At 40.6% G+C, this 14,595-nt stretch overlaps 2 protein-coding genes across 3 annotated transcripts in view; one reads left to right on the plus strand and one right to left on the minus strand.

The window, feature by feature from the left end:
• prickle1a (prickle homolog 1a) overlaps window positions 1-2,167 on the plus strand; it is a 28,382-nt gene extending 26,215 nt beyond the window's left edge. For both annotated transcript variants that reach the window (XM_056252589.1, XM_056252588.1), the window contains exons 7-8: window positions 102-950; window positions 1,266-2,167. In XM_056252589.1, coding sequence (XP_056108564.1) covers window positions 102-950; window positions 1,266-2,083 — 1,667 coding nt within the window. In that variant the 3' untranslated portion in view covers window positions 2,084-2,167. The remainder of the gene's footprint in view (window positions 1-101; window positions 951-1,265) is intronic.
• A 1,172-nt stretch (window positions 2,168-3,339) lies between these two features.
• On the minus strand, window positions 3,340-14,309 carry LOC130086509 (periphilin-1). The gene is made up of 5 exons (XM_056252576.1): window positions 14,269-14,309; window positions 13,252-13,340; window positions 11,153-11,229; window positions 9,332-9,445; window positions 3,340-3,556 (listed from the first exon to the last, which is right to left on the minus strand). The coding sequence occupies exons 1-5, from the start codon at window positions 14,307-14,309 to the stop codon at window positions 3,374-3,376; spliced, it is 504 nt and encodes a 167-aa protein (XP_056108551.1). The 3' UTR covers window positions 3,340-3,373.
• Window positions 14,310-14,595: the final 286 nt, after the last annotated feature.

The raw sequence follows: 14,595 nt of genomic DNA on the forward strand, positions 1-14,595 counted from the left end.
GTAAGCCCAAATGTGTCTCTCTGATGTCTTAACGTCATTTACCACAAACCACGTTTCGCCTGCAAGAAGCTGACCTTTAACTCCTGTTTATTTTCTTCTAGGGGTGGACCATGCCCAAATGACGTATGATGGCCTTCACTGGCACGCCACAGATGCTTGTTTTAGCTGTGCTCAGTGCAAGAGCTCCTTGCTTGGTTGTCCCTTTTTACCCAGACAAGGCAGGATCTACTGTTCCAAGACCTGCAGTCTAGGGGAGGACGTCCACGCCTCGGATTCTTCCGATTCTGCCTTCCAGTCCGCAAGATCTCGGGAATCACGGCGCAGTGTGAAGATGGGACAAAGCAGCCGCTCCGCAGACCAATGTCGACAGTCTCTTCTCTTTTCACCTGCAGGCAATTACAAGTTCCCCGGACTCTCAGGAAACGCTGACGACACCTTGTCCAACAAGCTGTCACAGCTAAGCTTTGCAGACAACCACTTCTGGAGGAACAGGGAGGAGCAGGAAGATCCCGAGGACCACGAGGAATGGGCCGAGCATGAGGACTACATGACCCAGCTCCTTCTCAAGTTTGGTGAACATGGAATGTTCCAGCAGCCGGAGGACACTAGGCCAAACAACCTCTGGATGACTGACTCTGATGCCAAAAACAAGGCTGAGACAAGGATGCCAGGCAGTGGTGGGAATGGCAGTCTGGCCAGTAAAAAGTACAAGGCAGACATGTACTGGGCACAGTCCCAGGATGGACTAGGTGACTCTGCGTATGGGAGTCACCCTGGACCTGCAAGCAGCAGAAAGCTCCAGGAGCTCGATTTGGAGCATGGAGCCAGCTTTAAGCTTGAAGACAAACAGTGGTTTAATGACTCATTGGAATGCATCACAGATGAACTTAAACAAGCAGAGCAGAACATCAGAGACTCGATGGACTCCTTGGCGCTCTCCAACATCACAGGTGAGACTAAAGGATTGATGTGCAAGTGATATTTGCTGAGTGCAAAGTATGTGAGGCAATTGGGGGGAAATCTAAGGAATGGATGTAGATATATATAGTAAACCATGTTCAATGTAGGCAAAAAGTTAAGCGTGTAATTTTGGTGGCAAACTGGAATCTGTTAAGCCTTTTGTAGAATTTTGCATTTTTGGTAGTCTGGGATTTGGTCATTGAAAATCAGGCACACCATGGCATTTAAATTTCTACTTCTAGAGTATTAAATGTAATTTTTTGCACTGCTGTATAGTATAATTTGAACTTCTGTGATCCTTTCAGGCGCTTCAGTTGATGGGGATATAAAAGAGAAACAGTTGCTCTACTCGTTACAACAGTTCTCTGAGCTTGAACACTGTGAGAACACCAGCAACATGGGGACGCTGAATTCATCAGTGCTGCACAGAAGCACAAACTCCCTGAAGAGCCTGACCTCCGAGCTTGAGCGTGTGGCGGTCATTGAAGAGGAGGACCAGGAGCAGGTGGTCCCGCTCCCGGAGGAGAGGCCCAAACCACCTCACTTATCTGTCTTAAGAAGGTCCAAGTCCCAGTCCAAACCTCAGCAGGTAAAGTTCTCAGATGATGTTATAGATAACGGACGATATGATGGCCTGGAGGTGCGGCAGCCTCCCATGAGTGAACGTACTCGCAGACGAGCATACCACTTCGATGAGCAAGATCAGCAGCGCCACCGGCATCACCACAGGCGAAGGAGTCGTAAGTCTCGTTCGGACAATGCACTTCACTTGTTGCCCAAAGAAAAGGCCCGTATGTGCTTTAAGGAGGACCGCCGCCAGCACGAGCCGGGTCCGAACGCTCACTACAGACAGCCTCCCTATGCCCACGCTGACTCTGAATACGGTTTGCAAAGCCAGGGGGCAGAGAGATTTTTACGTCTTTGTGGGGACGAAGATGACTGGTGCTCTACCTGTTCGTCTTCATCATCTGAATCAGAGGAGGAAGGCTTTTTCCTGGGCCAGCCTATTCCACAACCAAGACAACCTCGGTACCAATATTACGCTGATGAACTTCCCATTGGCACAAGGACAAAGTCCAAACAGAAGAGAGGACGAAAGGACAAAAACTGTATAATTTCATAGAATTGGCAAGGAAGTTTGAAACAGTTGATCTGCATCTTAATACGTCTTTTATCAAATGCCGTTATGGAACTTGCTTTAAGCTTTTATTTTGAATCTTGTTCCACATGGCAGAGGTTTCTCTGTCAGGACATATTGCAGTGGTCTTGCCATACAGTGATGTTGTTGGCCAACGCAGTATTTAAAACCATGCTTACTTGCTGCAATAATGCATATTAGGTGATAAGTGATTATAGTCTTTGAAAGAACCAGAAGAATATAATATTTATAAAGCCGCTTTTTTTAGAGACTAATGGAGAGAATAATTTAACTTTGCAAAAATGAATGTGTATATATTGTAAAATGTTGAGTTAAAGCTAATATTTTTATATCCCTGAGTTTCAAAAAGATTTTCTAAAAAGAATGTTACTGAAAAAATACTAAAGAACAAAGGTTTGCAGCGACTCCACTTTTGTTAATCAGGGTTTTAAAAATAAATATGTAATGCCACGGTCAGCAATTCTGCTCAATTTGTACTAAAACATTGTACATTACGTATTATCCAAAGCCTATTTGAGTGTCATTTTATTAATGGGTCATACAGACAGATCACTGTAATCTGTATAAATGCAAACTGGAACGCAAGGCTAATAATAAAAAAAATGAGATATATATAAATATATATACATGCACATTTTGTGTTTACTATATCTTTAAAGTCCACATTAATCCTTTCTGTAGTCGAGTCTGGGATATGCAGGACGTGTTCTTGTATTCCGTCTGCATTATTGTCTTATTGTGGATCTATCAACACATGGAGATTGACATTTTTGACCATTGCATCACATCTGTTTTTTTATTGGCTTGTATCATGAGTGCCACTTTTAAATATCTAACAAATATTTGAGCTATACACACTCTAAACTTATATATACTGTGACAAAGGTAAGCTAAAAAATACTGTTAAAAACAAACACTGAGGAAATAACAACACTTTAATGGCAAACATGTTGCTTTCTTAAACATTCTTTTCAAAACTGTATCAAGAAACAGCAAAACTGGAGATGAAAACATGAGAAGTAGAACTAAATTGCTAAAAAAGTATGAGTAGTATTTGGAAATCAGCACGTGGATAGTTCAATACAATAAAAACACGTGAACTATTGTTGCACATTAAAAGGAGAACGTGAACTGTTAATTAAAAGCTTAACAAATGGGCTTAAGACATGTAGCTGTGCTGAATAACATGTCAACTAGGTTGGTAAAAAACAGGTTTCTTTATCAGGTTCTGGATCATGGTTAGGTTTGCCTGGTTTATTTAGCTTTGAGCAATGCATTCACCTCAGAGATGAACTGGCTGAGGTTTCCCAAGCATTTCTCCCTGATGTCAACCAGGTTCTGTGTCAGCGCTGTCAGGAGCTTCTGTTCCAGAGTTGGGTCTTTGGATATGAGCATCTTCACCACCATTCCCAAAGTCTCGCAGTCCTGTTTGTACAACTGGGAAAAGACGAACAGCTGTTGGACTCATCTGAGCTCTTAACACAAAGTGAGGTACTTTAAAAAAGAGAAAGCAGATTATTACTTGTCTGGAGTATTAGTCGGGTCTGGATCGTTTCTACGATAGACCTGCACAGAATCAGCATATTTTCTAAGCTGATTGTGGTTGAAAATCAGTGGGATTCTTTGGAATAGATTTAAATATGGGAACATTTGGGAAATTTAGAGAGCTTTCTGGGAAATTCATTGGTTGCGTGTTCTGTGCAAGTCTATAAAGACGAATGTGAATTTAGCTGATCTATGAAAACGATAAACAGGACAAACTGTTTGTTGGCGGGTGATGACGTGTCTCTGGTTTCTCTAACATTAGCATTGCTTTTAAAGAGCTTGACAAAGCAGTCTCTCTGTGTACTAAACGACACTTTGACCTCCAGCGAGTAAGTCATTTGGCTGTAAACTTAACAGCCGTGCGTTTGGAGGCCAGAGACTATGGGAAAAGGTCCAGCAACAGGTGTGTGACAGTGTGTTTGCATGGAGACCTAAAGGCAGGAGAAGTGTTGGAGCTAGTTAGAACTGCAAAGTTATTTCACACCAGAGTTTAAAGGCCAACAAATTCTCCCTGAGTTTAAAGACGTGCAAAAATGGTGCTTAAAAGGTTTATTATGCCCTGCAAATGTCCCGAGTGTGACGTCCAAGACCAGCGGACGAGGTGCGATCGGCTTTTATGTGATCTGTGCTGTAGGAAAGGCCTGGAGTTCATGCACATAAATGCACATTAACACATCCTTTCAGGCTTTAAAGGAACGGTTCGGTTTAGCTCTATCAACAGCATAACTTCGACTCGTCTCTTGATTTAAATATGTGAATATTGTTCAGAATCACTTGCTTGCCTGTGTAAAGTTAGAGACCATACTTCATCTTCAACTAAGCTGGTAAACATGCCCACATTCATCTATTAAACACTGTTATATGAGTAGACTACATTCACAGGAATTGCCAACACGATCTCATGGCAATTCAAAACTTTTTTACGCTTTGGTGAACTGGTGGCCACTTTAGATGATTTCATATGATCTCATTTTTGTACAAATTTTATGATCTGCTCACACCCCATTAGTAGTTTGGCTAAATTAGCTAGCGCCCCCCTAAAATTTTTTTTTATATATTTTTGCATATTCGCATAATTTAAATTGATATGAAATCACCACCTTGTAAAATACATCAAAATTACATTACCAGCAATAAAGTGCACTACGAAAAACATTTTTTTCTTAGTCTTTTTGTCTTGTTTCCCAGCACAAATATCTAAACATTCATCAAGATACATTTACTGGAGAAGAACAATGACTGAAGATTTTAAGTCTTGTTTCTGAGTTTGTGTGTAAAACAAGAACAGATATCTGCCAATGGAGTCATAAAAAAAAACTTGTTTTCCCTTTGAATTAAGTTCATATGTCTGTTCATATTTTAAGTTTAAACTTGCTGTTTTTTGATGATTTTCCTTCATGTCTTCAGTCATTTAGCCTCTTCTCCAGTAAATGTTTTCCAGTACACATTCTCAAATCAAGAAACAAGACAAAAATATCATTTTTTTGCGGTGTAGTCCCACCACTAAAAGAGCAATTTAGACACTTTACAGCTAAAAATATCAAATAAAAGAGAGAAAACGAAGGGCTGAGTGGTAATTATGTCCTGAAATGCTGTTGAGCTGAACTTATATTGAATGCGAAATCATCTTTTAACAGTAAAAAAGTATGAGCGCTTCTTTATTGTAAAAGATCCAGAGAAAAGCATAAAATTACAAGGTCCGATGGGTTAATCCTCCATTTTTTTCTTTGCCCTACATCATAAAGCATCCGCAGATTTGAGCCACATCTCAGAAACTGCTTTATAATCAAGAGCTTTGGGGTCTAGAGATGAATTATTCCCCACAATCCCCCTGGAGCTCTTCTGACATCTGAGCTCGAGCCAGTCAACGATATTCCCTCTGAGAAAGAAGATAAACCGGAGAAAACGTTCACATTTATATGGCAGCATTAGAGGAAGGGTGACTGGTTATTTTTGCTGGAAACTCTACCCCAGTTTTTAATGATAATTCCTAGAGAGAGAGAGAGGATCTGTCTATTTGAACACAAAACTATAGATGTAAATAAACGAGAAAAGGAAGTGAGGAGGATAGACATAAACCTGCTCTGGTACACAAACTCCTCTAAGATGGAGGTTTAGGTTCAAAGGTTAAGTCTAATCAGAGCCGCTCAGGACCGGAAATGGCCATTTATTCAGCGTTTAGGTTGTGAGGACTCTGTGTTTGAGTTAATCTGAGCGAGAGGAAAAGCAGAAGCGCTCAGATTACTGAAGTGGGTTCATCAGGGGACGAGGTCTGGTTCCTCTTATCCGCAGCGTTTACTCGCTCAGGTCCAGTTTAGAAACAGCGCAGAGATTGGAGGAGTTCTGGGCTCACTCAGAGATGGGACAAGACGAACAAGACATGACAGGAAAACCAAAGATATTCAGGTTTGAGACCAATTATCTTAAGCTATCCACCTTATTTTTAACGTAAAAGTGAATGCGGTCATTTTTAGCTTGAATGTTCAAGGCTTAACAGTGCATTATGCTGCTCGATATTGGTATTTGTTATCATTATTTTAATTCACTATCATAATCATAAACACTGGTTTGTAGCACAAAGCACTTTATTTTTATGCTCCCCAACTATCAGTAACTTTGCAACAACATGTCGACTAGCTGTCATTAGAGTATTAGTAGTAGGGTTGGGTATCGTTTGAATCTGAACGATTCTGCTTATCGATTCCTAATTTCGATTCCAATAAGGTAAAAAAAAGATATATTTAATTCACATTTAGTCTATTGCAGAATATTTAATTGTAGCTGAATATCATGAACAGAAACCAACAGGTTAAAGAACACTTACACAAGAAGCATTTGCCTGAGGCTTAAAAAGACCATAGAAGAACAACTAGCCGAACTAATATACATCTCAAGCATTATTAAAGACAAGTCAACACTAAATAACAAATAAGCAATCGCTCAATTAAATACAACTGAACAAAGATACGATTGAAGTAAACTGTGTTTTAAGATTTTCAGGTGTTCAGGTTCAGAAACTGTAATCAAATGTAAAATAACACTGCAGTTTTTTCAATAAAATATACATTACAAATATAGTTACAGAAGTTATTCAGTGAAGAACAGCGAGCGTGATTTGTCTTGTTGTTATAGAAACGCAGCAGGAATATTAGTGCTGTCACTTTAAGAGTTGCCCAATATCGTTACACGCGTAAAGTCATACTGAAACCCTCACAAATAAATCGATAAGAGGAATAGACATTTTTATTTTATAACAAGTATACGATTCCAGAATTGGAATCGAAATTCGATTCCCAACCCCACTAACAGCCTACTGATACTCTAATGAGAGTTAGTTGACATGTAGTTGCAAACTTGCTTATAGTTAGTAGAATGCTAAAGTGGACTATTTAAATAAACCGTACGTTAGACACACACACACACACACACAGTCTCTATGAAGCCCCTCCCTCTGAAAAGCACACTGTGCTCTGATTGGTCGGCTGGAGCAGTGTGTTGTGATTGGTCGAGCACTGAGTGTGTTTGGGAAATGCCCCGCCCCTTTCTATAACCGCCAGTTTAACACACTACTAACTAACTCAACCAGGCCCCGCCCCTTTATTCTGCGCATGGATTATTATAATGAGGAATATTGTGACAATGGAGGCGTTTCAGGAGTTCAGAAACAGACACTGATATAGAGAAGAACTGGAGTTTTCTCATGCTCAAACATTAACATTACACACTAAAGACAGATGAAGATGTGAAAAAGAAGAATAGGTCCTCTTTAACAATTTAGTTATCTAAGCAAACATCTCTCACTAACCCAAGAGGACGTATGGTTACTTGTCTCGACTTGGTTAAACGCTGGAGATTCCCACAAGTGCGTAATGAGCAGGTTTCCACCCGTCTGCCAGTCCAGCTTCAGACTCGATTAGAGGACGTGTGTTCTGGAGCCGGTGGCGATGTCTGAAGAGTTATGATGACACTTCCCAGATCCCAACGCAAATCCAGAGAGTTTCGGTGTTCTGGCACACGACCGCATTCAAACGCCGAATCCGGCTCCGTTCTCAGAGCTTAAAGAGCGTCGGGAGGGTTAATGTCTCGCTCGCAAACTAGCCTTGTAATCGTGTGTGTGTGTGTGTGTGTGTGTGTGTGTGTGTGTGTGTGTGAGCGGCCTGCTGTCAGAGCTCTAGAATCAGAGACTGGCACATGTACACTATCAGTCAAAAGTTTTGGATCTGTAAGATTTTTAATGTTTCTGTATGTTTAATCAAATAAACACAGCCTTGGTGAGCGGAAGAGACTTCTTTTAAAACCATTAAAAATCGTACCGATTCAAAACTTGTGACTGGTAGTGTGTGTGACCCTGATGTTTCATCTGTACTCGTCTTCATCATGTTTCCACAGCTCTCTCTCCTCGAATGTGTGACATCGATTGTATTTTCACCCAAATGACATCATTCTCTGTCTCTTCAAAACAGCCGAATCCCCAGTGATAATAAACACTCAACTCAAATTACAATCATTTCTTGGGGCATTACAGGATCTTGTAAACCACAAAGTAAAGCCACAAGTAATTATAATAAAACAATGACATAAAAAAGAAAACAAAAGCTTGTGTTCGCGAGGAACAGAGGAAGTTCTCCACCCCAGAGAGGATCTGTATTTATAGTGCTGATATTTACCAGTGAATGCTGGGAAGGTTTGCTAAAGGGAGGAAAGGTTTGACCCCGGTGCGCTTGTGTTTGGTGTGGACGAGTTTGCGTTGTTTCAACCCCGATCGGAGGGAGAGAAGACGTGATGTGAAGGTCTGATAACAGGACCACACAAACAGGAGACCCAACTGTACAACACACTGGGAAAGCAATGGTCTGTAACACATTACAAATAAAACACACAACTGTGGCAGCGAGTGAAGCGTCGTGCTCGAACACACACTCCACACAAGCGGAGGTCTGTTGCAATCACTGAGCGGGGGGCAATTATTCCAGGGCTGGAACACATTAGGGAATATTAGGAGGCATTTGTTCACTGAGGGTCTAATAGGTCCGGGTGGATGTGTTTCGTTGAGGGCGATTGGAGTGATGGATGAAGGCTGAGCAAATCATTCCCAGCTCACCAAATGTAGTGTTTTACAGTCAAAACAAACATTATTCAGATATCATTTTTGATATTTTCTACTAGTGTGTTCAGGACACTATAGTTCATTTATGTAAGTGAGAGAGCAAAATAAAGTAAACTGTGACATACACAAATATTCTTCATACAGTGACTACCAGTAACATTTATAAATTTGGGACCAAAAAATATTGATCATGTTTTCTTCAGTGTGTTTTCTGTAATTGCTAATGCTCTTTTTACACACAGACTGCACAACATGAAGCATGTTCACTGGTCACTGGTTGAGCTAAACTGGTATTATCTAATTGTGTAGTTAAATTTAACAGCTGACAGATATTCAACATAATTCATGTGTGAGAGTCTAACAGAAGGACGGACAAAACCAGTCAAATATCCACTGATCTGATCATATTTTATTACCATTTTCTAAACTATAGCGAATAAACTGTGATAATGTGAGAAGTGTTGAAGGTGTCTGAATGTATTTTGGTTTGACTGTAGCTCACTTTTAGTTATCTGTCTTCGAAGCTCAAAAGGAAAGTGAGGTAAAGCTGGCGAACGCACCTTCTCGATGTCCCGAGCTCTGTTTGTGATGGCCTGAGCACACTGTTCTTCCACTGTCGGTTCCTCCGGCTCTCCACCCAAACCGGGAATCACATCCAGGTCGGAAAAAAAGATCTGCAACAGAGGAGATTTATTCCATTGAACATGGTAAACTCTGATAAACAGCTGTGTTGTGGATTCTAGGATGTTTAATGAAAAAATAATGCTCTTCCTCAGTATTTTTGTCTTGTTTTCCAGTCCAGGTTTGGTTACGCTTAGACATTGCGTTTAGCAGCTATAGGTCAACTCATAAAAATGGCCATCCTTAATTAGTGTATAACTTTGCAATGCTTTGACTATTCAAAATTCTTTTGATAGCTTTCTGCCAGCGCTGTCCTTGGCTGATGCGTGCCAATTTTGGGGAAGATCGGACCAACGACCTAGGCAGAGTTGTGTAACGCCACATCACAGGTTCTTCAGTTTCTAGTTTGTTAGAAGCACCAGCACATGAAGGTTTATAACAAACTGAACAAACAAGTGTATTCTATGGCAAAGATTGTTTCAGTCACTCAGTATGTATTTTAATAATGTTAAAATGGTGTAATATGTATGAATTTCATTGTTTACTGCATTTGGTTGCGAGTGCAGTGCGTTTGCTGAGAGACTCCGCCCACACGCTCTTCTGATTGGCAGTGATTTTTTTTGACTGAATTAGTTGGGAGTAGAGAAAGACTCCGCCCACACGGTCTTCTGATTGGCTGTGATTTTGAATTGATTTGGTTGCGAGTGCAGAGAGACTCCGCCCACACTCTCTTCTGATTGGCTGTGATTTTGGATTGATTTCCTTGCGAGTTGAGAGACTCCGCCCACACTCTTCTGATTGGCAGTGATTTTGGATTGATTTGGTTGGGAGTGCAGAGACTCCGCCCACACTCTCTTCTGATTGGCTGTGATTGTAGATTGAATTGGTTGCGAGTGCAGAGACTCCGCCCAACTCTCTTCTGATTGGCTGTGATTTTGGATTGATTTGGTTGCGAGTGCAGAGAGACTCCGCCCACACTCTCTTCTGATTGGCTGTGATTTTGGATTGATTTGCTTGCGAGTACAGAGAGACTCCGCCCACACTCTTCTGATTGGCTGTAATTTTGGATTGATTTGGTTGCGAGTGCAGAGAGACTCCGCCCACACTCTCTTCTGATTGGCTGTGATTGTAGATTGAATTGGTTGCGAGTGCAGAGACTCCGCCCAACTCTCTTCTGATTGGCTGTGATTTTGGATTAAATTGTTACGAGTGCAGTGTGCTTACAGAGAGACTCCGCCCACACTCTTCTGATTGGCTGTGATTGTAGATTGAATTGGTTGCGAGTGCAGAGACTCCGCCCACACTCTCTTCTGATTGGCTGTGATTTTGGATTGATTTGGTTGCGAGTGTAGAGAGACTCCGCCCACACTCTCTTCTGATTGGCTGTGATTGTAGATTGAATTGGTTGCGAGTGCAGTGCATTTGCAGAGAGACTCCGCCCACACACTCTTCTGATTGGCTGTGATTTTGGATTGAATTGTTACGAGTGCAGTGTGCTTACAGAGAGACTCCGCCCACACACTCTTCTGATTGGCTGTGATTTTGGATTGAATTGTTACGAGTGCAGTGTGCTTACAGAGAGACTCCGCCCACACACTCTTCTGATTGGCTGTGATTTATGATCGATTTGGTTGCGAGTGCAGTGCGCTTGCAGAGAGACTCCGCATCTGGTTACGCGACTGGTTAGGACACGGTGGAAGTTGATTACAGTGATAACAGAACTGTTGCGGCTCATATGTCTGAACAGAAGCGAGCGATACCTTGCTGGCTGATGCAGAAGCGTGGGGAGACTCTTCTGTGGATCCTCCAGAGAGATCCCTGGATGGCCCGAGTTTCTCTGCAGTGAGACAGTGAAGAACATCAGGAGAAACAGTTGCTCTTAAAACTGCTAGTCTTTAAATGTCAAACTGAGCAGAAAAGGAAAAAGAATCCGTCATATAAACAATATCAGAGCCATCCTTGTATAAATGAACTGTCAAACATCATCCGCGTCAGAGAAGCGTGTTTATGTTTGAGATGTGTCTCTACAGGCACCCGTACGTCTACAAACAACAAACATGACGGCGCAAAGAAAGTGCAATCCGATTCCAGGGGTTTCCAACTGAAAAGCATGATGCTTATTTCTGTTTTTAATTTACGTTTTAATTTGATTGAATAGAATGCAATTATAAAAAATGTTTTATAGAGTCTTGCTTCTGACTCAAGCTGAGCGCTGGAAGACAGGCAGCGTTTGGGAAACCTGTTTGGAAGCAGTGGTTATTGTAGCTCAAATCATTCAAAAATATCAGATATTAAAGTCATGAATTTATTTGTCCACACACGCAAAATGTTTTAACGTGCCTAATTAGAAACAGCAAATTCATCTCCATTAAATTACTACTGAATATTTATTTGATAATTTGGGGTGATCAAAACTTTTAACTTAATTTTAAGTTTTATTATTTTAAGTATTGTAAGTATTATTTTAGTTGGAAAGGTACACATTCTTAATAGTAAAGATTAAAGTTTATATACATTTAAAGCATATTATATTGTATTTGAAACATTATCTGTTAGAAACTATTTAAAGAGTTCAATTAGGTAGAAAATAGGGTTGTTTGTTTTTTCCACTGTAATAATAAGTAAGTTATTAATTACCTCTCTTTTATTTGTAAGCCTAAATGCTCAGGTAATGATTGTAGCTCACCTCTGAAATTTGAAGAAAGTTTTATATTTAATTATATCATTTAAATCTATTTAGTTCTTTTTACTTTATTTTATAATTAAATCTATTTAATTTATTTAAATTAAAATTTAAGTTTTATGTTTATTTATTTCTGGAATAGAAAAATGTTTGTATGTGTGTATATATATATATTATTTTTTAATTCATTCATTTTTTATATATAATCAGCAGTATTCATATTCAATATTTTTTTGTCTCCACACTGTAATAAATAAATAAATAATTTTTTTTTAAAATTGCATAACTTTTATTTGTAAGCCTAAATGCTCAGGTAAGCTCTACTCTGTTTAATATTTTTAGTTATTTAATTGGTATATTTTTCTATTTATATATATATACTGTATATCTCCACATGCTAACATGATGTTTTTTTTTATCCGGACCTGCATCCCAGCACAATCCCGACGTCTGTGGACATTCCCTGCTTTCATGTGTGCGTTAATGAGCGTCGCGGTCGGGCAGAAGAAACGGCTTCTGTTGGCTCAGGTTTTATTGTGTCTGTAAAAGTGAGGCGACACATTCCTCCTGTATGAGTGATGATGATGGGAACAAAACACAGGCCTGTTGTGAGCCGACCCTCTTAACACCAAATAAATAATGACTTTAAAGTTCACAGGCTAAAAAAAGACCCTTAACTGGGACGTCCTGTGACTGGACACGTCCAATTAAACCAACTAACCTGAAGACCTGAAGCTGCACGAATGAGAAAGAGCCCAAATATTCTACAAATCATAAATGTGTCCAGATACTTCGGTTTAAGTTCATCTGTTTCAACAGGGATATCAATGTATATGAACATTTTTATTTTTTATTTTTGGTTATTAATTAAACAAATTAAACAACAAAATTGACAAATGTCGCCTCTGCAATTAGTTGAAATAAAATATGTGTTTTATTTTATTTCAGTTGGCATTTTTCCAAGTAACAAAAAAAAGTGTTTTTAATGGGTTTTAATTTTAGTGAATGATAATAACCTTGATCTGGAAAAGGATTTATAAACTTCCTAAAAACGTCTGGTAGTGTTCTGATAGAAAGGCAAGCGACAGAAAAGCTTAGTGAAAAAATTTGTGAATCTGAGTCATTTAAACCTGTGAAGAGGATTATAGTGTAGTGACAGGTGAGTTATAAGCTGACCTGGTTGGTTCTCGGGGCGAGTGGCGCTGGTGTTCAGCTGGTGTTTGGGGACTCGGGCCGATCTGGATCTGACACCATCACTATCAGCCCTGATCACACAACAAGAGTTCTGTCAGCACCACTATTGTCAAATACGATTGACAATTAGCATACAGTTTGGATTGGTGGTCTGGTTCTGTTCTGGGCAGCCTAGCATGGATAAGAGCAGGAGAGCAGCAATAACCCCCCTTAGGGTGAACAGAACAGAACCAACATCAATGTATTGCAGAAATCATTAAAGGGGTCATATAATGGTACATGCACTTTTACAAGTTGATTGTACTGAAATGTGTGTTGGCAGTGCCTGTACACAACCATCATATAATGATAAAAATCCATCCAGTGTTTTTGTTTTAATCTCCTTATATGTTTTCCCCTGCCTCAAATTGAGCCGTTCGTTTTTGTGACGTCAATAAAACGGACGCCCCTCCCACGATTGTTGATTGACAGCCGGGTTTCAACACAGACCCGCCTTGCTCGTCCTGTCAATCATAGTCTGCGCGGTGCGGACCGGACCGGCGTGGTCATTGTTGATATGCTGGAGCACTGTCTATGAGCAGAATGGCGTCTAAGCCATTGTGGTGTTCTGTTCTTGGGTGTAATAACGAACACAGTCATTTTAATGTTCCTAAATCCGAACCGCTGAAGACGCAGTGGCTGAGTTTGTTTTCGAAGGGAATATTCCCCACGAGCAACGTCAATGCTTTCATATTTGCGCGAATCATTTCACACACCAGACTGCTTATAAACGAGGAGGGTCAGTATAAAGCTGGTTTTGCTAAGAAGTACCAACTATTCGTGTTCCTGCTGAACCTCCAAAATAACTGAAGTGAGTGTATCATTTTATTAATCTTTAATATTTATATTAATCTTTGCAAATCGCTAGATGCACGCTTCACAATGAATGCGTCTAAGGTTTACACTCAGGGTACATTACGGCATGTTTTCTATGTACGATGTTCTCAATATAATTCCCACGGGTTCAGGCCGCCCAGCTCCTCCCCAAAATGACCATCCATGATGACGTCGAGGCATATTTGCAGATGTTCGAGAATACTGCTGTAACAGAAGGGTGGGATCCGGATGACTGGGCTCGCGCACTCGCCCCTCTTCTCACTGGTGAAGCCCAGCGCGCCTTCTTCAGCCTCCCCACAGCAACTGCAGAAAGGTATGAGGATGTAAAAAGGGAAATTTTGGCTAGAGTGGGGTTATCTCCAGTGTGTGCAGCCCAGTGCTTCCATGACTGGTCGTATCAGCCCCGGCGCCCCGCAAGTACTCAAGCAGCCGAACTGTCTCGTATAGCGC

The sequence above is a fragment of the Rhinichthys klamathensis genome, unplaced genomic scaffold, assembly GCF_029890125.1.
Source record: "Rhinichthys klamathensis goyatoka isolate OS25496 unplaced genomic scaffold, OSU_Roscu_1.1 h1tg000096l_1, whole genome shotgun sequence".
In the NCBI taxonomy this organism is placed as follows: domain Eukaryota; kingdom Metazoa; phylum Chordata; class Actinopteri; order Cypriniformes; family Leuciscidae; genus Rhinichthys; species Rhinichthys klamathensis.